A 22,534-nucleotide genomic window follows, 5' to 3' on the forward strand; every position below is an offset into this window, starting at 1 on the left:
TGCAGGAAATTATCTCCAAAACCAGGTGTTTGTCCATCCCTTGGATGTGGTAATTTGTCCGTGTTTCACAGATCCAAACTGTGTGCAGCGAAGAGTAATAATAAAAAATAAATTGCCTCATAGTTACATGGTATTTTCCTTCTTCGGAGCTCTGTAATGTAACATAGCGATTACTTCTTCTGAGCCGGGACTTCTCTGCTGTTTATGATGATGGGGTTATGCAGAGCTCCATTTAAGCAGAGCAGAATTTAAGCCTTTCTCATTGATGCAAATATATGTTAGTGAATATGGAAAACTCCCGATAAGATCCTCCCAGTGGGACTGAATAAACCGATTACAAACCTGGGCTCTCCACCAGCTCTCCCCGCTCTCCTCAGGCATTCCCTGGAGGCCGTTCCCACTGGCAGATGTAAATGGATCTCTCAGCACTGGGTGATGGGTATCAAAGAAAAGGAAATATTCTGCTTGATAAATCTCTCCCTTGTGCCCTTTTGGCTGCAGAAGTGGCCGTGCCTGACTGTGCTGCAGCAGAGCCACGTACTCTTGGACTGGCATCCTCTTTTAGCCACCTACTTATATTTAATCAATGATGTTTGTGGGTTTCAGAAAGCCTTTCTGTATTCCTACACTTGGCGTGTTCTGCAGACAGCTCAAAAAAGGTGCCATTTGCAGTGGAAGTACAACAACTCCCTTCTCATGGCAAAGAAGTAAAAAGCACATTTGCGGTTTATTGAGGATTTCCACCCTGCAGCCCTGGCCATTGCCATAAGGTCTAGGACAGCTCGATGCTGAAGTACGTTATTGCTTGATCTAGTTGTTATTTTTGAGATTTCCTGTTTCTGCAAGGAAGGTCTGTTGTTCCAGCAGAGAGAAATATGAACTCTGCTGGAAGAGTCAGTGAACTCTGCGCTGTGTCCCGTTTCCTACCCCTTTCTGTAATTGCTGAACAGTAACAGGGACTGATAACATCTCTTCACACTCCCTTTTCTGGAAAGACCTGGCAGGATCCCCACTTCTTCGATCACCTTCCCTCTCCTTTGCTTGTCTCGTCATGCCCAGCATGAGGTCACCGGCTCTTTCCAAGCACCCATCCAGGCCAGGAGAATTCCAAGCCTCTGTCAGTGTCCCGTCAGGACCGTGGTGCCTTTGTGGAGGCTGGAGGGGAATGAATTACCAATAATAATCCAACAGACAGTGCTTAACGTGAGCCGCAAAAGCCCCTTGTACATCGTTATGAGCAAAGGGAACCTGATTTACTGCAAACTCTTACCTTTTCCTTTTGTCTGAGGCCCGAATCTGTATTCTCCAGGTGGGTGACCAACATGAGGCCATGGTCCAAGACAGAGCTAGAAAGCATGGAGTTGGATCTAAGTGATTCCATCAGGCTTTTGGGTCTAAGATGGTTTCCTCTCCTGTCTAGCTCACAAGACACATCTGGGGGCCATGTGACCAGCGTGGCATCCTCCGGCTCCTGGGTGGCTCCCAGGAGGAGAGCGGGCAAAGGCAAACCTGGTCCCTGGCCACCAGCGCAGCCCTTGCGTCACCTCCTCCAGAGTGGCAGCTGCCGGCAGGCGTTGTTGACATACCATAACTAGCTCCCGTGTTTCAGGAAGGATTTCAGCAGTGATCCACCAGATGCCATAATGAAAAAAAGTTATTGCTACTCATCCCTCTGCGGATTAAGCAATGGTTACTCGCAAAGCTGTTAAGTGCAGCCCCGGGCAGCATGAAAAGACCTGTATAAATATGCCTAATAGTGTGATTTAAAGACAGGCGAATAAGGCAGAACACATGTATATATAAGATTTGCCAAGAACCCAGGTGGTGTGCTTGTGTCTTGGAATGGTACACGTGACAGTGGGGGTCTTGTTGGAGCCATTTAAGTTACATTTAACTTACAGGAGAAAGTGATAACCAAGAGTTAGAGAACTGAGCTTTATTTTGTTGGCTTTAATTATCAGTCGTGTGGCACAACACCATCCTTCCGCCATTGCCTTCATTTCACACCAAATATCAAACTTGTCCAGGTTATGTCTCAGTCAGTCCCATGTCTTTACAAGCAATGAGTTCAGTAGAAAAAGCTGTCTCCAATTATTTTTGCTCCAGGTGGAACCCATATCCCTCTGTTCCCCCTCCTCTCGCCGACTTCTTGTGGTTTCTTAGGACTTTCCCTGGCACGAACACACAACCCCGAGGCTTTGAGAGATCACGTATCAGTGACAGACAAGTCTGCAGTTGCATGAACGAGGGAAAAAGCTTTATTAAATGTGTACAGAGTGCACAACGGCACCCATGTGGAATCAGGGTAAGAGAGGGAGGAGGAGCAGGTGAGAGAGGCCGACAGCTCTGAGACACAGCCACATCGCGTCCCGCCTCAGGCACTGGTTCCGCTCTCTGGAGTCTGGGCTCGACGGTCCACAGAGCTGGTAGCCCTCCTAACGAGTGGTGAGGGCAACCTGCTCCCGGGAGGAGACCACCTTCCCGTCCTGCACCTCCTCCACGATGGTGCGGACCTGACGGGAGGATGTCATGACTGCAAAGGGAAAGCGGAGGACAATTATTCAGGGGGCAGGGAGGAGGGAAATCTCTTAACGCATTATCAGATGGCACGTGTAATTAAGGAAGATGTGGGAAATTCCACAAGGTACTGGAAAATGCTGTTTTTAAACAGCCCTGCATTGGCTGGGAAGAGCTCAGAGCCAGGCCCACGGGAAAGCTCAAGGCAGCAAAAGCCACACTCCGTAAATGTGTGGCATCCCTTGATGTTTCTGTGTGAAGCCAAAAGACTGGCTACGCAATCACAGGGGCGATTTAGGGCAAATCATTCCTGTGCTAAAGGAGTGCAAGGTGTTTCCCTTCCCAACAGCTCTTTCCCGTGGCTGGCGGCTGTGAGATGCACCCGAGCTCTGGACGCCGAGGCAGCCAGCGAGGCGGCACAGCACCCGGGCAGAGAGTTCACTCCATCACTTCGGCCGCTGCTCTAGAAGCGAGTCTCAAAGCTGTTTGTTATAAATGTCCATAGCAAGATGGGCACTTACCATCCCTGCCCGAGTGTGAGGACATCGCGGAGGAGTACTGGGAAGAGATGCTGCAAGAGAAGGAGAAAAACAGAGAGAAGTTAGGAACAAAATCTGGTTTTTTTGTTGTTACATGGGCTCTGTATTCAGGCAGGAAGAAAACAGAAGTGTCTCACAGCAGTTGCTAAAACCACTGCTCCCCCCAGTGTCTCCTGGAGAGCGGAGGGACGGGCATCTCCCTGCAGACGGACACCGGGGCAGAGCCACAGGGCATCCCTGCCTGGAATCAACATCAGGATGAACCCTGAAAGCTGCCATCGGACCGAGCCCCCAGGCAGCATATTTTGTGCCAATTACCCGTCTCTTCCCCATGTGCCCTCCCAGCTGAAGCCCCTCTACGTACTGGGCGTCCTCGCCCTCCAGCAGCCGGCGGTACGTGGCGATCTCCTGCTCCAGGCGGCACTTGACGTCCAGGAGGACCCTGTACTCGTGGTTCTGGCGCTCCATGTCGCAGCGCAGCTCGGCCAGCTGCTCCTCCACGCTGGTGATCAGCCCCTGCAGCTGGGCCAGCTGGGTGCCGTAGCGGGCTTCCGTGTCGGCCAAGGAGCCCTCCAAGGCCGCTTTCTGCGGGCAGAGGAGAGGGATGGGTTCAGGGGGGGCAGAGGGAGGCAGGGACGGGAGCAGCCCCCACCCCGCAGGTAGCCGGCCCCTCGTACCGTGCTGAGCTGGGACTGCAGGTCGATCTCCAGGCTCTGGATGGTGCGCCGTAGCTCCGTGATCTCCGACTTGCCGCTCTGAAGCTGCTCCGTGTTGATGGCCACCTCCCGGTTCAGCTCTTCTGTCTGCCAGGAGCCAAAAGCCGTGTCAGATGCCGTCCCAGCCCCGGTGGGCCCAGCCGGGGGTCCCGCGTGCCCCACGGCGCTGGCGGCCGTGGGCTCACCTTGCTGAAGAACCACTGCTCGGCGTCCCGGCGGTTCTTATCCGCCAGGCTCTCGTACTGCTCCCTCATCTCTGCCAGGATCTTGGTGAGGTCGATGCCAGGAGCCGCGTCCATCTCCACGCTGATCTCTCCACCCACCTGCCCGCGCAGGGCGTTCATTTCCTGACACAAAAGAGACGCATGATGCACGTCAGAGTGAAATCCCTGTATTACCATTGTGACAAGTTTCTTACTTGCACCCAGCACATGAACCCCACAGACCTTCCTCTGGAATTCCTGTCTGAAGGGATTGTTTCCCTCCCCTTTACCCACTTGAGTGTCTCCTCAGAGCCCTCACTGCAGAGATGCTCCTGCACGTATGACCTGACCCCTTCCCATTGTGGGCAAGGGTTCCCATTTTGTAGGTCCCAGTTTGAGCTTCGTTCCGTGCTCACCTCCTCGTGGTTCTTCTTCAGATAAGCCAGCTCCTCCTTCAGGTTCTCGATCTGCATCTCCAGGTCGGCTCTGGCCAGGGTCAGCTCGTCCAGGACCCTGCGCAGGCCGTTGATGTCGGCCTCCACGCTCAGGCGCAGAGCCTGCTCCGTCTCAAACCTGGGGACACACACACACATTTTCACCGTGGAGCCCAGCTGATACGGGTTTTTTCGTGTTATTTTCTTCCCTACTTTGGCATTTTTCTGCCAAGCATCATTTGTTAAATGTGCACGCAGAGCTCCCCACAGCGCGGGAATGCCCAGGCAGTGCTGTCTCCAGGAGGTGTGCACTTCCCAAACATCACCCTTCAAGTGAGCAGTGACCTGGTGGAGCAACTTCAGTTGCAGAAAGCAAAGAAAAGCCTTAAACTGCCTGGCTTTTCCCTCCCTTCTCCAGAGAGCTCTTGAAGGCATTGGACTCACTTGGTTCTGAAGTCATCAGCTGCCAGCCGGGCATTGTCGATCTGCAACACGATGTTGGCATTTTCCACTGTTGCAGCAAGAATCTGGAAGGGGGGAGATAAAAGAAAGTGAAAGAGTGAAAAAGTAGTTCCAAAAACCCAGCATGCTGCTGCCTGAGTCCCGAAGAAGGACTGGAGAAGCACCGGACCTCCTGGGCTGGGCTTCCACATGGACCGATTTGGTCACGCACACATGGCACGGGCTGCTGTCCCTGCTGGGGTGGCACCTCCGGGGGCTCCCACCATGCTCAGAGTCCTGGCAGTGCCCTGGGATTTGTCTGGCAACGCCGAACAGCCCAGCTGGGATGGAAAAAAGGGCTGAGGAAGGAGTGCCCTGTGCCTGAATCATTTGGCTTTCGTAATTACACCTCAGGTGCAAATATTTGCTCTGGGATTTTGAAAATGATTGGCCATTTAACGAGCAGTAATTTCTGTAGCCACAAGCTAATGAAAAGCTCTCACTGATGCTTCAGGGGATACACAAGCAATAATCCTGGAATATTGGTGTGGTAATTTCCCAGCTGCGGCGCGGGAGGGATGGGAAGGGTCTGTCTCCCTCTGGGTCCCGAGCAGGGGGTTTCTGTGGGACCCAGCACTTCATTGCGCAGATCTGGAGACAGCTTCTGCTCCAGGCCAGAGCACACCTCACAAGCTGGGATTCGAAGAGAAGCTTCGTGTATCAAGGCAAGAGCCCTTCACCCCAAGGAGAAGCCCAAGAGAAGGGTTAAAGCACTGAAGAATTCAAGGTATGTGATCTCCCGCAGGGGCTGACTCCGAGCCTGTCGGCAGCTGCCCCATTTCCCTGGAATTTGCTCTCACAGACCAGGTACTGTCATCACCCACCCACACCCCATCCCCTCCAGGGGAGCCTGAGCTGATGAAGGATGCTGTCACCCTGTCACAGGCGTAGGCAGTGGGGAAGGACCAGGCAATCAGCTCCTGATGAGTAATGTGGGCACAGGGAGGACAATGAATGCCGGGGAGGAGAGGAAGGACAGATTTTGGTGCTTTTGTTCCAGAACCTTTGCCTAAAATCAGCCGGGGAGTGGCTAAGAGTAATGAAACCAGCTCGGCCATGATTTCATCTACTGCATTTTAGAGCAGGGCACACACCTGACCTCAGCCCCACAACCCAGTCTGCTCTGACTCCTGGACTTTCATCTGTGTTGGTGTTTGCACCTCCCAAAGAAGAATTGTCCCATAGGGCACTCTCTTGCTTTTTTAACCCCTGCCTTGAGCCTGCTATCAGGCTAGAGAAGATCTGATTTGCAGGATATTTATGAGAACAACTTAGCATCTGCATTTGCATATCATTCAGTAGCGAACAGTGCCAAAGAGATAATGTGTCCCTGCCTGCAGAGGCTTAGCCAGGGGCCTGGCAGAGGGAGCACATTCCCGGGTCATCGGTAGGATGGAGGACAGGCAGGAAACGCCGGGGGTGGCAGCACCTGCAGCACCAGGGAACTGAACCCATGTCTGCTGGGGCCTGATGCCTCCTTCCCTGCCCGGGACCAGTCCTTGAACACCCATCTTTGTGCCTTGTGGAGCACATCACCAAGAGACTGCTGGTCATAAATTATGACTCGTATTTCCAAGCGTGACCGTTGTGTTTTCCCATCTCAGACCAACTACCTATAATTCATTTATACTCTTCAGCTTTTAGGAGCAGCGCAACCTTTTTAAAAAAGACTTTAATGGAGATGTCTGGGTAATGACAGCATCCTACCTTGTTCCTGAGCTCCTCGATAGTCCTGTAGTAGGGGCTGTAGTCACGCTCTGGACCAGGTCCCTGCTTCTTGTACCATTCCCTGATCTTCACCTCCAGGTCGGTATTGGCCTCCTCCAGGGCACGCACTTTGTCCAGGTAGGCAGCCAGGCGGTCGTTGAGGTTCTGCATCGTCTCCTTTTCCCCGGCCGGCAGGATGCCATCGCCACCTCCAAAGCCACCTCCAAAGCCAGCCCCAAAGCCGGCCCCATAGCCAGCCCCATAGCTGCCCCCAAAGCCCCCTCCTATGCTGCTGCAGTAGTTGCCCCCGTAGCCACTTCCGAGCCCCAAGACACTGCGGGAGGAGATAGAGTAGCTGCCAGAGCCCCCGTGGACGCTGGGGGCCCTGTACCCTGCTCCCCCAACACGCACGGAGGAGAGCCTGCTGGAGCCCCCCCCCAGGCTGCCGAAGCCCTTGAGGGAGGTGGAGGAGGAGAATTGCCGGACAGTGGTGCTCATGGCGAGGGCTGGCGGAGGCTGGAGGGCTGAGAGACACCGGCTCGGCAGCGCAGACAGCGAGTGCTGGCTTCCCCCCGCCCCGGAGCCCTTTATAGCCCGGGCAGGAGGCGTTGCCAGCACTTTTTTTTTTTTCCGTTGCATTCCGGATGATTTTCATCACTCCTAAAATCTGAGCCAACTTCCAGAATCGTCATTTTTGCCTTTGTTCCTGTTCACGCTTTTTGTCATATTCCACAAGAAACTTTTTATCTCACAAAAGGTGTCTTTATGCTTCTTCCGTTTCCAAGTAAATAGTCAGGTGTGATTCAAAGTAGGAGGCTCCTTGCTCAGGGCTACATTTTAATGCTGCTTTGTACTGTTAGCTCGGAAACGGCGCTGTTCAGGGAGCGTTTCGATGGAGTAAATCACCATCTCTTTGGCCGTGTCTCTTTGTCCCGGCCACCGCACTTCGGCTGTACACACCTGCAGGGACAACAACCCTGTTGTGAAGCCCTGGGTGTGCATCCACAGCCCCGGGAGTACGATGGTGCTCCAAGGAACTTGGCTACCAATCCTGGAAATACAAGTCCTCTCTTTTATCCAGAGATAGAGGGATGGTCTGTAATGAAAAAGCAATGAAAAGGGAGCTCGTGCTTCAGGGCTCATTTAATTCTTCACCTTTGCTTCAGAGACCACCCAAGAGGGGAGGAACACGGAAAGGCAACAAGCACTGGGTGGTTTGTGATGTTCTGTGTGAACCAGAGCCTCGCAAACCATTCAGAAAGGGCAGGATGTAACTGAAGAATTATGAGATGCTCCAGGAAAAAATGTTGAACAGCATAAAGTAGATGAAGGATGTAAGGGAAAAAGCTCCTGGTCTCCAGAAGAACAAGAGCACAAAGGTGACAGTAACATATTTTAGCAGCTAACGCTAACGATGTTTTCTATGATGAACACCTCAATCAGTTGCGACCAGGGAGGACAACTTCACTGAGAGTTTGGAGCTTACAGCTCCTGTGGAAGCAGAGCTTCGGCAGAGATAGCAGCTGCCTCCGAGGAGCAGAGAGGCTCAAGCCCTGAGCACACCAGGCACGGCCGAGCTCCGCTGCCGGGTCTCCGAGCTGACCTGCGTCACGGGCAGAAACCACAGATCTGAGTGTCACCCGCCAATAATGCAGGGCGTGGAGGAGGAGATACTTCTCATGTATGTGCTCAGTGAATTGTTTGCGTTTGCAGACAGGCCCCAACAACCCCTTCCCAACAGCCAAGTTCTTCCTTAGATCATTTGCCAAAGGAGGGGGGAAAAAGTATGGAAATAAGCAACAACGGCAGATTTCTAAGTGGCTTTAAAGGGCCTGGCTCACTCCCCTCTATCTGCAGAAAGCTGGAAACGGTGCAGGAGCGGGATGTGTCCTTGGAATATCAGGGCTGGCGGCTGCGGAGAAGCACAGCTCGCACACGGCTTGGAGAACTGGAGAACTGGAACCTCCACGGTGTTTGCTGTGGCTGGAGGATGGTTCTCTCTCTTGGCGGCAGCATCTTCTTGTCGCATGAGGGTCGGGATTCGGGGTGCAGGGCCAGCGGACACCCCATCTCTGCTCCCCGTCCCCAGGTGGGGGTGGCAGAGGTGCAGCAGCGTGGGGGCAGCCGGGACGCGCCGCTGCAGGGAATGCACTTTCTCCCCGTCTTCATTCCCTCTCCTTCACCCGGGTGACACAGACGGGCAGAACTCGGGGGCTGTCCCCGCTGAGGGCGGCGGTGGCACAGGGGAAGGGGGCTGTCGGTGACAAAACCAGTGCAGAGCCCTCCCCCCGCAATTCCAAAGCCCCGGCCTTGGCTGAGCAAAGCCCTTCGGACCCGGCGGCTCCCCAGGGACCCGCTGTAGGATGAGTTACTGTCCCGGTGTGACACGGTTAATGATGTATTCTTCCTTTGCATGAAATTGCCTTTTCTTTCATCTTCTGTTTCCTATTTAACCGCCGTGTTATAAAAATACACATTGCTCAGAATATCTATGACATTTTGATAACACCACAAGGCAGCAATTAAAATCCTGAAGTGTTAATTAAGACTTAAAACAACATATTAAAAATTCGAAGGTGTTATTTCCATGGCCTCCCATTGAACACAACCACAAATGGCTGCATATTGTTTGTATCGTGCTCTCTTTAAAATAAAAGGCTGACTACTAATAAATCAGGTTCTGCCTCTGTTTCACACACATTGTGAGCCCATTTTTTATACATTTCACAACAGAATGCCTGTTCTGGGGCATCACAGTAATTGCGTGGTGGCACGTTGGTGTTTAAACACGCAATTCTGTCTTACTTGAGGAGGAAAAGGGAGATCTGGCTCCAAACACAAGTATCAGCAGCCCCGGCAGATGAAAACACCGGAAAAAAAACACTTCTGTGTTTATTTTAGCGCGCTTAAAAAGTTTGGGATCAGATCAGGTGTCAGGTTATCACAGGAAAGTTCTCCAAAATGTGCTGAAAAGCCACACCTTAACGTCTCTTTCTAAAATGGTCTGTAATGTCAGGTTAACTCGGCGCAGTCTGAGAAGTTGAACCGTCTTTCTGGAATAAAACTCCCCTTTCTGAAACCTGCCTCGAGCTGCTGCTGCCCGTCTGCATCGGCCGCCGCCGGCAGCTCCCTCCGCGGCGGGTTCCAGGCGGGTCAGCGCTGATTGTTAATGCTCAAGGCAGGAGGGAATCCACGTCTGTTTTCCACACCTCCCTCACAATGCGCAGGAACAGGAGTAATTAAAACAGGGGATTTTGTTAATGAAGTATTATTTGTTGTTTCTATAGCAACACGGGTGTGCCCAGACTTTTCCAGGAGAAACGTATAAAGCTGGGATGAATTCCAGCAGGGCACCTTCAGCATCCCCACGCTGGGTGTCGCAGGGTGGCAACTGAGGGCCATGACCCCCCTGGGGGGCTCCAAGGAACTGCCAGAGGGGGTGACAGTCCCTGCACCACCTGCGGGGAGAGCGGGGGGTCCTTACGAGGTGACCTGGAAGCCCCAGGAGTTACCTGAGGGCTGTGTCGGTCCCTACACATCCCGGGCACCTGAGCTGGGGCTGCTCAGCACCCAGGGCACGGAGCACCCTGGGGACACCCCTCCGGAGAGGGGGACTGCAGAGGTGCCGGGGCTGGAGGTGCCCCGGGTCAGGACGTGCCCTGTTGTTTGGTGGTGGCCCCTCCACGATGCTCCGCGAGGGCGAGCGGTGGGAGCCGCTCTCCCGACCACAGCGCTCCTTTACGGGCTTGTGTTGGTGTGTCCTGTGGTGGAACCCGAGTGGAAATGAGATCACTGTTCGTCAGCGGCAAACTCCGAAACCAAACTGTGTCTGCCACAGGCAGAGCGTGAGCCGCTCGCCTGGGGCTGCTGCACAGGGCACGGGGGCAGGGGACGCCCTGCCTGGGTCATGGGGGATCGGCTCTGCGGGACTGGGGATACAGCCCCTGGGCAGAGCCACGGGGGGGTCCAGAGCCTGTACCCCTGCCCCTGCTGCCTGTGGGGATCCTTTCAACAGTTGGAAAAAAAACCACCCTAAATTGTCACTTATCTCCCCGTAAAATCCAGTCTTAAAACCCTGTGGCCGGCTCTATTCTTACACGCGCTCGGTAGCACTCCTCTGAATCATCACACTGATTCAGAAGTCGGATTTATGAAGCAGCAAGTGTGGCAGGATCCAGCCAAGAATGTGTCTGAACTGGCTTTCCAGGAACGGCTGGCCCCGCTCGGGGAAGTGCTGTGTCAGGAGCAGCCACCGACGGGCAGCGGCGCCAGGAATCGCTCCCGCCGAGTTGGATCGTCCTGCTGGTGCAGCCCATGCCCACCACTGCCCACCTCACCCTTTAGCGGTGCCGTTGGAAGCAGGAATTAAACGAAGCTGAGGTTGTGTTTCTGGAGGGGCCTCAGCGGGTGTATCCCTGCCACATCTGCGGCTTAATTCCGTTTTACCACCAAGCCCGTTACCCCTGCACGGCGGCTGCAGGGGCAGAGCGGGGAAGGAAATTGTGTGCAGGGTCCTGGCTGCGTGACCTGCGGTTTGTTCTCTTTCTTGCTTGGGTTCCCTGAGTGTGAAGCTTCAGCTCTGCGCGTTGCAGCCGGGGAAGCAGCACTTTGTCCCGACCTGAAAGTCCCAGTGCCAAATCTGGGATGAAATACAAAGATTCTCCCTAGTTTCACCTCCCATGACTGCGTAATCAGTTCCTTCCTAGACCTCCACCCACCTCAGCGGTGCTATGATGTGTAGGGGTCTTCTGCCCACCATCAAGGTACCAAAGATGGGCAATATTTCCCCTTCCAGAGAGGAGCTTTGTCCTGCAGCTCCAGGAGGGGCACAGCCCGGCTCTCCAGAGCAACCAGACCAGACCAGACCCCGCTTTGCACAAAGGTGAAGAAAAGCTTTATTTGATTTCTGAGCGCGCCCTGGGGGAAGGGGGGAGGGAGCGGGTGTGTGATAACAAGGGAAGATGCGTTTGGTGATCTCCAAAGCCACGGCGCGGAAGCTGGGATGGGCTTTTGCTTTGCTTCACCAGGTTTGCGGTGAAGGGAGCAGCGGCCTCAGCGGGCACCCTGGGTGATCTGCTCCCGGGAGGAAATCACCTTCCCGTCCTGGACTTCCTCAAAGATTGTGCGGATTTGACGGGTGGTTACAGGTACTGCAATGGAGAAAGAAGAAGCCATTATTTACAGGGAAGGAGAAAGTGTCTTAAAGATTTTCATGGGTAGATTTGTTATTACCACTGTCTCAGGAACCCCCTGTAGCCACCACATTCCTACCCCTAAATACTTTATTATATAGTTTCAGTCTGCACAGATCATCTACTGAGACACATTCTTGTATAACGTAAGAGTGGTTTATGTCAATTCACATTTTGAAAACATAATAAAATAGTAATTTTGGTAAATTAGTGAAAAGAGTCTATGCTAAGAAGGTGGCCAAGGACATGTCAGAGCTCTGTGTGATCAGTGCTTCAGCAAGACATTTTCTTACCTTCCTTAGGCTGCGAGATGTAGTGGGAAGACATGCTACGGGAGGAGAAAAGAGAAAGAATGGTCAGAAATGGGAAAAAAGTGAGTAGTCTGTATGACAAAATCATTATTTAAAACCCTGCTGTTTCTTCTTGTACCAGTATGTGACTAAAATGCCTTCTGGAACCTGCCTAGTGTCAAAGTAGAAAGGGAGAAAATGCTCAGGCTGCGCGTGTGCACAGGATTCAGGGATACAGGCAGCACAGATCCCAGCTGCTCGGAGCACAGTGGTACCCGCTCCTTCCCAGGATCACACAGACACTTGAGGAGTGGAAGGTGCATCCCAGGGATGCTGCAGCGCTGTGGCCACCACTGGGTGGTTCTGGAGTAGTAGGACCAGAAAGGGAGACCCTTTTTTGTGCAATGGATCAGGAAACGGGCTCACAGCATCCTCCAGGGAGCCCAGGTTGTTAATTTTTTATTTCCTTCGCAACTACCTGTCTCCTCCCAACACACCCTCCTGGGCAAAGCCCCTCTACGTACTGGGCGTCCTCGCCCTCCAGCAGCCGGCGGTACGTGGCGATCTCCTGCTCCAGGCGGCACTTGACGTCCAGGAGGACCCTGTACTCGTGGTTCTGGCGCTCCATGTCGCAGCGCAGCTCGGCCAGCTGCTCCTCCACGCTGGTGATCAGCCCCTGCAGCTGGGCCAGCTGGGTGCCGTAGCGGGCTTCCGTGTCGGCCAAGGAGCCCTCCAAGGCCGCTTTCTGCGGGCAGAGGAGAGGGATGGGTTCAGGGGGGGCAGAGGGAGGCAGGGACGGGAGCAGCCCCCACCCCGCAGGTAGCCGGCCCCTCGTACCGTGCTGAGCTGGGACTGCAGGTCGATCTCCAGGCTCTGGATGGTGCGCCGTAGCTCCGTGATCTCCGACTTGCCGCTCTGAAGCTGCTCCGTGTTGATGGCCACCTCCCGGTTCAGCTCTTCCGTCTGCCAGGAGCCAAAAGCCGTGTCAGATGCCGTCCCAGCCCCGGTGGGCCCAGCCGGGGGTCCCGCGTGCCCCACGGCGCTGGCGGCCATGGGCTCACCTTGCTGAAGAACCACTGCTCGGCGTCCCGGCGGTTCTTATCCGCCAGGCTCTCGTACTGCTCCCTCATCTCCGCCAGGATCTTGGTGAGGTCGATGCCAGGAGCCGCGTCCATCTCCACGCTGATCTCTCCACCCACCTGCCCGCGCAGAGCGTTCATTTCCTGACACAAAAGAGAAACACGTCTTCATGCATCCAACAATCTACCTATCAGGGTGTTCCTCTCAAGACAGATCCTTCAGGAAAGGCAGCATCCTTCAGCAGGTACTACTGAGACACAGCAACAAACTGGGGCCTTTGCTCCACAACCACAAATAAAATAATCTACATTCTTAAGAAATCTCCATTTGAGTTAGTTCTTGAGAGAATACACCAGAGCCTGTATTTGGCTTCGTTTCTCAGGAGACAGACCTTCCAGGGCTGAAGCTGCTGGGATTGTTAATAAATCTCTAATAGCTACAGTGGACAATACTGAAATAACAAATGGTGAATGGGTTTTATACAGGCTCCAGAGAGGATGCGCTGTTATCCAGAATGGATCATCTCTCCTTCCTTACCAGCACTTCTCATCTTCCCTCCCACCAGTTCAAAACTCAGCATAGTCTAAAAGGTTGGACCAAACCTCTTATTCCTGGTCCCAGGTTGGACTTTTTTGAACCTCTCACCTCCTCGTGGTTCTTCTTCAGATAAGCCAGCTCCTCCTTCAGGTTCTCGATCTGCATCTCCAGGTCGGCTCTGGCCAGGGTCAGCTCGTCCAGGACCCTGCGCAGGCCGTTGATGTCGGCCTCCACGCTCAGGCGCAGAGCCTGCTCCGTCTCGAACCTGGGGACATAACGATGGTCACAAAAGTTGCCCAGGATCTTGTCCAGCCGGGGACAGAGCCCCTCGGTGCTGCTGCCGACATTGGGTCAATACGGCATGACCCCGATGGTGCACTGGCAACCTTCTGATGGTCAATGCTAGTGAACACAGGGGAACAACCGATAAAACAGCATCCCTCTGAGTCTGTAGCATCTCCTTGCTCCTGAACCCTGGGCCTTGGTCACTGGGGCTGGGCTTTGCTGGGCTACACACAGGAGTTAAATGCGCAGCAGAGGCACAGAGAGAGTTCCCTGCGCAGGAGAGGTCGTTCCACGGACGAACAAGCAATGGGATAAATCAGCAAATGCCCATGATTTGGATAACCCGCAGCTTTGGAAATTACACCTTCATTTTGAAGGCTTTATTTCCACATTGCCCTTTTGGGGGGTTTGGATGGGACCTTTTCTCCATTTCATCAAATGCCTCTGCAGGCTTTGTTCCGTTTTTCCAGGAAACGTGGCTTACTTGGTCCTGAAGTCATCAGCTGTCAGCCTGGCATTGTCGATCTGCAGGAGGAGGTTAGCGTTGTCCACTGTGGCCGCCAGGACCTGGAGGGAGGACGACAAAGAAAAAGCACTAAATGAGTGTCAGGATCTCCTCCTGGCTCACCAAGGGATCTCCTCCTGGCTCACCAAGGGGTGGGAGCGCAAGTGAGACTGGGACAGGGATAGTTTTGGGGAAGTTTGGGGTTTCCTTAGCAGAGGTGTGTATGGAAGCAGGACAAGACACAGCTGAGCCTGACTGCAGGAACAAGGCGATTACTCTGTGACCTCCCTTTCCAAAAATCCTTCAGTAAGTATTTCAAAAGGCAGCATGAAGCCATGTAAGGTGTATGACGTGATGATGGCATTTGTTTCCACGCTTCGGGGCACGTGCTGATTACGCAAGGGTCAAGGAGGGATCGTCTGCTCCCCATCCACAGCACCTGCGGCTCTTCTGACAGGACAGACGGACCGGAGGGGGCTGTGCCTGGCAAATCTCGTGCCCATTTGATCCAGGATGGATTTAATTTGCTGACTGCAGAAATGGAGCAAAATGCAGTGAGCAGGTGCCTACAGCTTCTGATTTTTATGTTACAAAACCAGGAGCAAATAACCCACAGTGGGAGAAGATTCAGGCCAGAGCTTGGGAGGACAAAGTCATGGGGCCGAGGAGAGGGAGGGAAAGGGGATTCCCTGCACCATCTGCCAGCTCTCCTGCAGCTTCAGCCGTGCACTGCCTTCCCCCGTGTTTATTGGGGGCAATTCACACGTGACAAGTAACAGAGAAGAACAAAGTCAAAGTTTTGGAGTATTTCCTCCAATATGGGTGGTGGGAATCAAATCAGAACTGAGAGACATCCCCCCTGAGCTGCCTGGGTCAGGGGGGTTGCAGCAAAGCTGGCACTGGGGCAGGGACTGCCAAGAGGAGGAGAAAAACTCATTATTGGTCAGTTCCATCTTTTCTCTTTAGCATCTAAATCACACCAATACCAGGAGCTGAAACAAGTTTGCAAGTACTTTGTCTGAATGTTTACAGATATGACATGGATGTTTCACAGTTTGCACACACCCACTACTTTCCCTGCACTTTCATCTTAAACTCTCAGAAACCTGCATTATTAACGTAGACTTGTCTTTTATTCTTAATTTCTGCACTATGTCCTTTATATCTGCTTCTTCCAGTGAAAACTGCCATTTGATCCCTCCAGGAGGATGTAATCAAAAGCTGACACTGAGAAATCTCAGTTTCCTGCTCTGTTTGTGTGTCTGAGACACTCTTTTACCACATCGTTAGTGCTCACTAATTACAAAGGCAGCAGCCAGTGTTTCTGCTTCCTCTGACATCCCACGGTGTTAATCACAGCATCCTACCTTGTTCCTGAGCTCCTCGATAGTCCTGTAGTAGGGGCTGTAGTCACGCTCTGGACCAGGTCCCTGCTTCTTGTACCATTCCCTGATCTTCACCTCCAGGTCGGTGTTGGCCTCCTCCAGGGCACGCACTTTGTCCAGGTAGGCAGCCAGGCGGTCGTTGAGGTTCTGCATCGTCTCCTTTTCCCCGGCCAGGAAGACACCATCACCCCCTCCAAAGCAGGCTCCAAAGCTACCCCCAAAGCCAGTCCCATAGCCAGCCCCATAGCTGCCCCCAAAGCCCCCTCCTATGCTGCTGCAGTAGTTGCCCCCGTAGCCACTTCCGAGCCCCAAGACACTGCGGGAGGAGATAGAATAGCTGCCAGAGCCCCCGTGGACGCTGGGGGCCCTGTACCCTGCTCCCCCAACACGCACGGAGGAGAGCCTGCTGGAGCCCCCCCCCAGGCTGCCGAAGCCCTTGAGGGAGGTGGAGGAGGAGAATTGCCGGACAGTGGTGCTCATGGCGAGGGCTGGCGGAGGCTGGAGGGCTGAGAGACACCGGCTCGGCAGCGCAGACAGCGAGTGCTGGCTTCCCCCCGCCCCGGAGCCCTTTATAGCCCGGGCAGGAGGCGTTGCCGGCGCTTTTCGTCACCCCTGACAGCCAGAGCCAAATTCCAGAATCATCATTTTCCTCTCCCCGATTTCATGTCTTTTGTCACATCCCACTGTGAGCATTGGGGCGCACACAGGATCTCCTCCTTCCGCCGCGGTTGCCAGCACCCGCCGTGATTCAGAGCCGCGGCTCCTCGCTCACGGCTACGTTTTACCGTTGCGCTGCTGCACCTGAGCGCGGAGGTTCTCACCCCAGCTCCACCCGCTGCTCCCCGTGGAGGAGCACAGGTGAGTCCTCTGTCCTACGCCAACTCCCCCACAAGTGTCTCACATCATTAAAAACCTGCAAATCTATTTATTTGCTTTTTTAAGGAGTTTAAAGCCAGAAAAAGCTGCCGACTTAAGACCTCTGCACATCCATAATCTTTATATGGGCCGACCCAAAGCCAGATGGAAATTTTCCCGTCAGAACCTCTTTCCCAGGACAAGCACAGACCTGGCCGTATTTGTGTACTGATACCATATTTGGCAGAAATCTTGTAGCTCAAAAGAGAAGAAACTCTTGTCATTTCTGCTTACGTGCTGCTTTGCAGAGGCTGGAAAGCCCCTACAGCAGTGGGGTTTCAGTCGGTTTAAAAGGCAGACGCCCGATGGTCCTGGCTTTGCTGCATCCCCTTTCACAAACTCCACAGGAGCAGGCTGAAAGACTGCTAAAACCGTCTAAAAGATTTGTAGAAGCTAAAAGCTTCTGTGCCACAGTTCCTCCTGCCTCATTGCTGAGATGGGTTTTACTGCTTAAATGGTCTAAAGCAGAGAAAGAGGATTTGAAGCTACATCAGAGCCCCAGTGCCAGGACACCTTACGTGCAGTTCCTGATGGGAAGAGGGTGGTCAGCTCTTATCTGTGCTTGCAGACAGGCTTTTTCCTACATGTTTGCAGCTGCAAGGCCCAGCGGGAGCAGCAGCACCGGTATGGAAAGTGCTGGTGGGCAAAGTGCAAGACACGCAGCGAGGGGGGAGATCACCACCTGGGGAGCAGAGGGTGTCCCAGGACCACGCAGAAGAGATGCGGAGATGAACAAAGGAGCTGCCCCGACGGGCACACCTGCACCGTGCTATTAAGGGATTGAGCAGAGTGATTATAGTCATGCAGCTGGACAGGTATTGGCCTGAAAAAAAAGAAGCCAAGAAGTAGGAAGGGAGACACTGCACTGTTTTATTCTTTGTCGGGAAAAAAAAACAACCCAAAATCCTTTTACTGATGTGGCGCCAGCTCTTGCAGTTTACAGTGGAAAATCGCACACCCAACCTGCTGGCCTGCCTGGCTCCAGCGATGTCATTCTCGGATAAGAGGAGTTATTTTTTCTGTTAGCAGAGGTGCCTGTGAGGTAGTGAAAGAGAGTTATAGGGATTAGGAGCCCTTTTGTGCTTTCTGTCCTGTGGTGATCTCCTTCCTTCCCAGGGCCCCTCTGGCTGTTTTCACATTCTAATGCACTTAACTGATTTTGGAGTTACTAAGATGTTCCCAGAGCCTCACCCTTGGTAATTCATAGTGCTTCCTTTCTTTCATCTGTTCCCTGAAGGACACAATAACAACAACGCTTCATCTGCATCGCTGTTAGATCTCGAGGACTTAATAGGGAGTCGGTTCTCGTTCCTCAGCAGCTCCGGGAGAGGTGGTGTGGTGTTGCTGGGCGGCCACCAAGGAAGTGGCTTAACCAGAAACAGACTTGGTGGAGGGCTCCAGTCTCTGCGCAGCGTCGCCTCAGAACTGATTGGCTTCACATTTGGGTTTTTGACTCCCCAAGCTGTGAAATCTGGGGGTTTGGGATGCACGTGTCTCTCTCTCAGAGAGCTGGGGGAAAGGAGGGGACCTGGGAGCGATCCCCCCCCGGCAGATGGCAGAGCGGGCAGATGATGGTGCTCAGCTGGCAGCGAAATCCTGGGGTAACCTGGCAGGGTGAGGATCAGCGTTCCTGGCCCGCTTCCCTCCGTGGTGGGGGGTACGGGGTTACCCAACAGCCGCCCCAGGGGAGCCGTGCTCAGGTGCCCTTCCCTGGCCACCCTTGCTCTGAGATCTTCCAGATGCGCTCGCTTTGCTCAGATTCGTTCTAGCAAACACCCTCCTGCTCCAGGCAACTCCCGTGTTGGCCACGAGCCCCTCACGTGGGCCAAAAACTGCGCTGTGAGTTCTGTCCCCCCTGCTCAGGTCACCCCCACATTTTAGGCCAAGTCCCGACTCAGCCTGAAGGTGACAACTGCCCTAAACGGAGGCGAAGCTCTGCCACAGCCCCACGGGCAGGAAACACCAGGGCTGAGGGCTCTTCTTTCTCTATTATCATGACCTCAGCCCATGTTTGAGCTCTTTATGACAGCTGGCACAGGAGCCTCAGATGAGAGCTGGAGATTGTCCTGCAATATCCGCTTTCTCTGGTCTTTTCTGATGGATGTTCTTGGCCCTCAGCTGCTGCCTGATCTCTGGCCAGGCTCCTGGAGAGCAATCCCCAAGCCGGTCCCACTCTGACGAGAGAAACCCTTCACACACGGTCCCTCGCGCTGGCTCTGTCGACAGGGCGTGATTACACAGAGGAGCAGGCACCACTTCAGCTATTTCATGTTACCAGAAGAATTCAGTCTCCCAGGCTCTCCTGAAACACTCACCCACAATGAATTCCCTTGAGATAAAAATAAAACAAACCCAAACACATCATAAAGTTCAGGCGATGGTATCGGAGTCTGTTCCAGCACGAAGCACGCCGGAGATGCTATCTCACCCTCAGTTGTGCTGCAGGGGGAAAAAAGAACCAAACTCCTGTGTTCGCAAAGGGAGGGAGGTGAAATTATACGCTGGGAAGCGCTGGTGTAACCCGGCGTGGTGAGGGCTGGAGTGAAAAGGCCGGGGTCAGAGCCTTGCATTTGCCTCAAACAATATGATTTAATTGTGCTTTTAATGCCGTGAATAAGAGCTAATTAGGAGTCGTTGGGTTTCCCCTGTGGGCCAGCTTCTCCTGAATGCCTTTCCCAGCAATTCCCAGCTCAGCAGGAACCAGCCGAAGGATGCGGCCCTGGGAAAGGTGGCTGCTGCCTGTAAGGAATGGCAGGCGCAGGCTCTACCCTGGCTGACGGGTTTGCTCTGTAAGTTTGAACAACACCAAAATGGGTAACAAATATCTCAAGGTGTGGAGTGAGATGCGCTGTCTGTGTTTCTATCTCGGCTGCTAATTCTTTATCATCTGCTGGGACGTGTCCTGACAGCCCCCCCCACATTATCTGGAAAAAGGTGATCCCAGATCTGTTACCATGAAAGGAGACTCCACTCCGTGGTGTGTGTGCGACGGAAACTCCCTCTGGGCAGGCCCAGGGCAACGAGCCATCAGTCAATGGGCCAAGCCAAGGCTGCCCACGCTGCAGGGCGACGGGGGATGCTCGCCCTCCTTACTCCCTGCTGCCCGCTGTGCTGCCTGCGGGATGGAGGGGACACTGGAGGGGACACAGGAGGGGACACTGGCAGCGCAGCCTGGTCCCCTTTAGCCACAGAAGGGGAGGATGCAGCAATGGAGCCAGCGGGCCAAAGGACTGAGTGGAGGGAAGACAAGGGGAACGACTCCATCCTGCCCTTCTCTGGGCTCCAGTGGCGAAGCCAGAGCTCGCTCTGCCCGTGCCTGCCGTGCAGGCAGCCTCCATCAGCAGCCCCGTGTCGAGGCCACGCTGGGCTCTCCACAGGCCTTTCTCTCCTCTCGGTGAGCGTGGGAGAGGGTGATGCTCCTCCGCGTTGGCCCGTGCCCCGAGCTGTTTGCAGAGCATCAGGAGAGGTCCTGGCCCCACGTCTCTTGGTGCTTCACAAGCCACCTCCAGCAGTGAGCCCCTTGCTGGAGCGCAGCCCCACTCCCCGGCCTGACCCGCTCTGCCCATTTTGGCACAGCCGGTGCCCAGGAGATCCCCTGACGGGAGCAATTCCCAGTGAATCAGCCCCAGTTCCCATGCTGCGTGGCCCGGCGGCAGGAGCAGCTCGGCCAAGGGACTGGGCGGCACCGAGCGATGCGGTTCTCTCTGCTTTACGTCGGGGATCACAGACCTGCCTGGCACTGGACGGTCTTTCAGCAGATGGTTCAAGCTCTTCCCCCCCATTCAAGCTCATCCTCGCAGCCACCCAAGCGCCGTGACCGCCCATCCTGCTGTCAGCTCACCCAACCGAAGGCTGAGCACTGCTTTTCTGCGGGCGTGTTTTAGCAATAAAGACACTGAATCGCTTCTGATCACAGCCGGTCTTGTCTCCAAGGTCTGGCTCGGCTCTTCTGCCCCAACTTGGGGATGAGGAACCTGTTCCAGCGAGCTCAGTGTGGTTCCAGCTCGGCTCCCTCTGACCCTGGTGACATCCAGCCCGTACGCTGCGGGCTCAGGCCAGTAACAACAGGCAGAGCCATGGACCAGAGGTGGGGATTCCCTCATCCAGAGCCCCCCCACAGCGAGTGCAGGACCAGGGCTCTCCCCGTGAACCTCTGAGCTGCAGGGTCAGGAGCATGACGGGAGAGTCATTTCGACTGGCCGAGGGAAGACAGACGGACAACAAATCAGCACCTATTTCACTGTAGACAAAGTGAGCGCCTGAGCAGAACCAATCTCCCGAGCCATCACGAATTGCTTTAGCTCCATCTCCACAGCAACCTCCAACCTTTGGAGTTTCCCACGTTATTTTTTCAGTGTCTGTCTCCCAGATAGCAGGCAGCTCCTGCATTTCCTCATGTCTCATTCTGCCGGTGTGGAAATAGGATCACACCCTGTCTGCTCATTCCTCTCCCTCGCTGAGCACGGCAGAGCGGGCGGGTGGTTGCAGCTGTGCTTTCCCATGCCGACTGCAGGCAACAGCCAGCGGTTCCCGCTTTCATTCCGTGCCCACACCCGCTGCACCTACAGTGACTCCAGGACAGGTCTCCGTGCTCCACATGGGAACCCCGGCTTGGGGACACCCATGATGCTGGTGATGGGGCGAGGCAGATGCATCAGCCTGGAGACACTCATGCTCACGGAAGGGCAGGAATCGCGTTTTCTCCCTGCTCTGGGGCGCGGCTGGTTACACCAAAGGACCCCGGGTGGATGTGCCAAACCCGTTGCTGGTGACAGGGACCCCACCAGCGCCATGACTCCTCCATGGCAGCCTCTGCCCGGATTTAGTGCCCTCCCACTCCCAGGCCTTGTCCTGGCCTCTGTGCAGACCCACCCCACGCACCCCGGTGACACAGGAGGGTGGGCGCGAGAGTCGGAAACAGCTCCCACTGACTGTGCTTTTCTAGTGCTGTCCCCAGGGGAAGCCCCTCTCCCCGGGTAGGACCCTGGCTCTGGGCTTGGTCCCCTCTGGGAGGGCTTTGGTGTGGCCCCTCAGGATTTGTGTGTGCTCCAGTCCCGTCCCACGCACCCCTCCTGTGCCCCTCCAGTGCCCCTCCAGTGCCCCTCCAGTGCTCCTCCAGTACCCCTCCAGTGCCCCTCCAGGGCAGGCGCCTGCAGTGTCCATGAGAAGGCAGCGAGGGTCCCGCCATGGCCCGGGGGGGCAGCAGGGTCTGGTCACCGGGGAGACGTTGGGGGAGCGCTCCCAGGGCCACTGCGGCTGCGGGAAGGGACGGGAAGGGACGGGAAGGGAAGGGGGTGCCCGGCCAAGGGAGCCGTTGTGCTGCCCCGCAGCGGTCCCCGCAACCGGGCTGCGCTGCCGCCTCCCAGGCGGTTGTAATTACTTGGTTAATCCGGCCTTGGCAGGAGCTCCTGGAGTCATTACCGAGACACAAACGGCCCGTGCCCTCCGGAGGTGCCCAGCCAGAACCCCCCTCCCCACCCCCCCTCCCCACCCATCCCCGGCTCCCCCCGAGGACCAGAGCCCCGCACTGCCTCCCGCACTGCGCCCCCCGGCCCCGCCGCTCTCCGGGTCGCGGCCCCGGGCTCCTCCCCGCAGCGCTAACGATTTTCCGTGCGGGAGTTCAAAGGCAGCGGCGGGAGCCGCCCTCCAGCGCCGTGTCTGCGGGAGGCGGTTATCGCCCGGGCCGGGCTCAGCGCTGCCCCCGGGGCGGCTGGGGCTCCGCCGGCGC

At 55.0% G+C, this 22,534-nt stretch overlaps 2 protein-coding genes across 5 annotated transcripts; both read right to left on the reverse strand.

Moving 5' to 3' along the window:
• Positions 1–2,435: 2,435 nt before the first annotated feature.
• LOC141474643 (keratin, type I cytoskeletal 14) lies at positions 2,436–7,115 on the reverse strand. 3 transcript variants are annotated; one of them, XM_074162636.1, is made up of 9 exons: positions 6,887–7,115; positions 6,618–6,838; positions 4,854–4,936; positions 4,392–4,548; positions 3,958–4,119; positions 3,734–3,859; positions 3,421–3,641; positions 3,039–3,088; positions 2,436–2,533 (listed from the first exon to the last, which is right to left on the reverse strand). In XM_074162636.1, the coding sequence occupies exons 1-9, from the start codon at positions 7,113–7,115 to the stop codon at positions 2,436–2,438; spliced, it is 1,347 nt and encodes a 448-aa protein (XP_074018737.1). The 3 variants fall into 3 exon arrangements, with proteins under 3 accessions (XP_074018737.1, XP_074018736.1, XP_074018735.1); XM_074162635.1 differs by lacking the exon at positions 3,039–3,088 and adding an exon at positions 2,670–2,692 and having other exon boundaries at positions 6,618–7,115; XM_074162634.1 differs by having other exon boundaries at positions 6,618–7,115.
• A 4,554-nt stretch (positions 7,116–11,669) lies between these two features.
• Positions 11,670–16,371, reverse strand: LOC141474644 (keratin, type I cytoskeletal 14-like). 2 transcript variants are annotated; one of them, XM_074162638.1, is made up of 8 exons: positions 15,874–16,371; positions 14,486–14,568; positions 13,825–13,981; positions 13,161–13,322; positions 12,937–13,062; positions 12,624–12,844; positions 12,093–12,112; positions 11,670–11,767 (listed from the first exon to the last, which is right to left on the reverse strand). In XM_074162638.1, exons 1-8 carry the CDS (start codon positions 16,369–16,371, stop codon positions 11,670–11,672), a joined length of 1,365 nt encoding a protein of 454 aa, XP_074018739.1. The 2 variants fall into 2 exon arrangements, with proteins under 2 accessions (XP_074018739.1, XP_074018738.1); XM_074162637.1 differs by lacking the exon at positions 12,093–12,112 and adding an exon at positions 12,440–12,462.
• Positions 16,372–22,534: the final 6,163 nt, after the last annotated feature.

This window comes from Numenius arquata, chromosome 23, assembly GCF_964106895.1.
Source record: "Numenius arquata chromosome 23, bNumArq3.hap1.1, whole genome shotgun sequence".
Classification (NCBI taxonomy): domain Eukaryota; kingdom Metazoa; phylum Chordata; class Aves; order Charadriiformes; family Scolopacidae; genus Numenius; species Numenius arquata.

What these genes read in the sequence shown, in the direction of transcription:
- LOC141474643 (XM_074162634.1), bottom strand. Translation starts at nt 7,115, where the DNA reads ATGAGCACCACTGTCCGGCAATTCTCCTCCTCCACCTCCCTCAAGGGC. An exon ending in TGCAGTCCCAGCTCAGCACG is followed by an intron (nt 3,642 to 3,733) that starts GTACGAGGGGCC and finishes CTCTGCCCGCAG; the next exon opens with AAAGCGGCCTTGGAGGGCTC. An exon ending in CTGGAGGGCGAGGACGCCCA is followed by an intron (nt 3,089 to 3,420) that starts GTACGTAGAGGG and finishes CTTCTCTTGCAG; the next exon opens with CATCTCTTCCCAGTACTCCT.
- LOC141474644 (XM_074162637.1), bottom strand. Translation starts at nt 16,371, where the DNA reads ATGAGCACCACTGTCCGGCAATTCTCCTCCTCCACCTCCCTCAAGGGC. An exon ending in TCGAGGAGCTCAGGAACAAG is followed by an intron (nt 14,569 to 15,873) that starts GTAGGATGCTGT and finishes TCCTCCCTCCAG; the next exon opens with GTCCTGGCGGCCACAGTGGA. An exon ending in CTGGAGGGCGAGGACGCCCA is followed by an intron (nt 12,463 to 12,623) that starts GTACGTAGAGGG and finishes CTACTACTCCAG; the next exon opens with AACCACCCAGTGGTGGCCAC.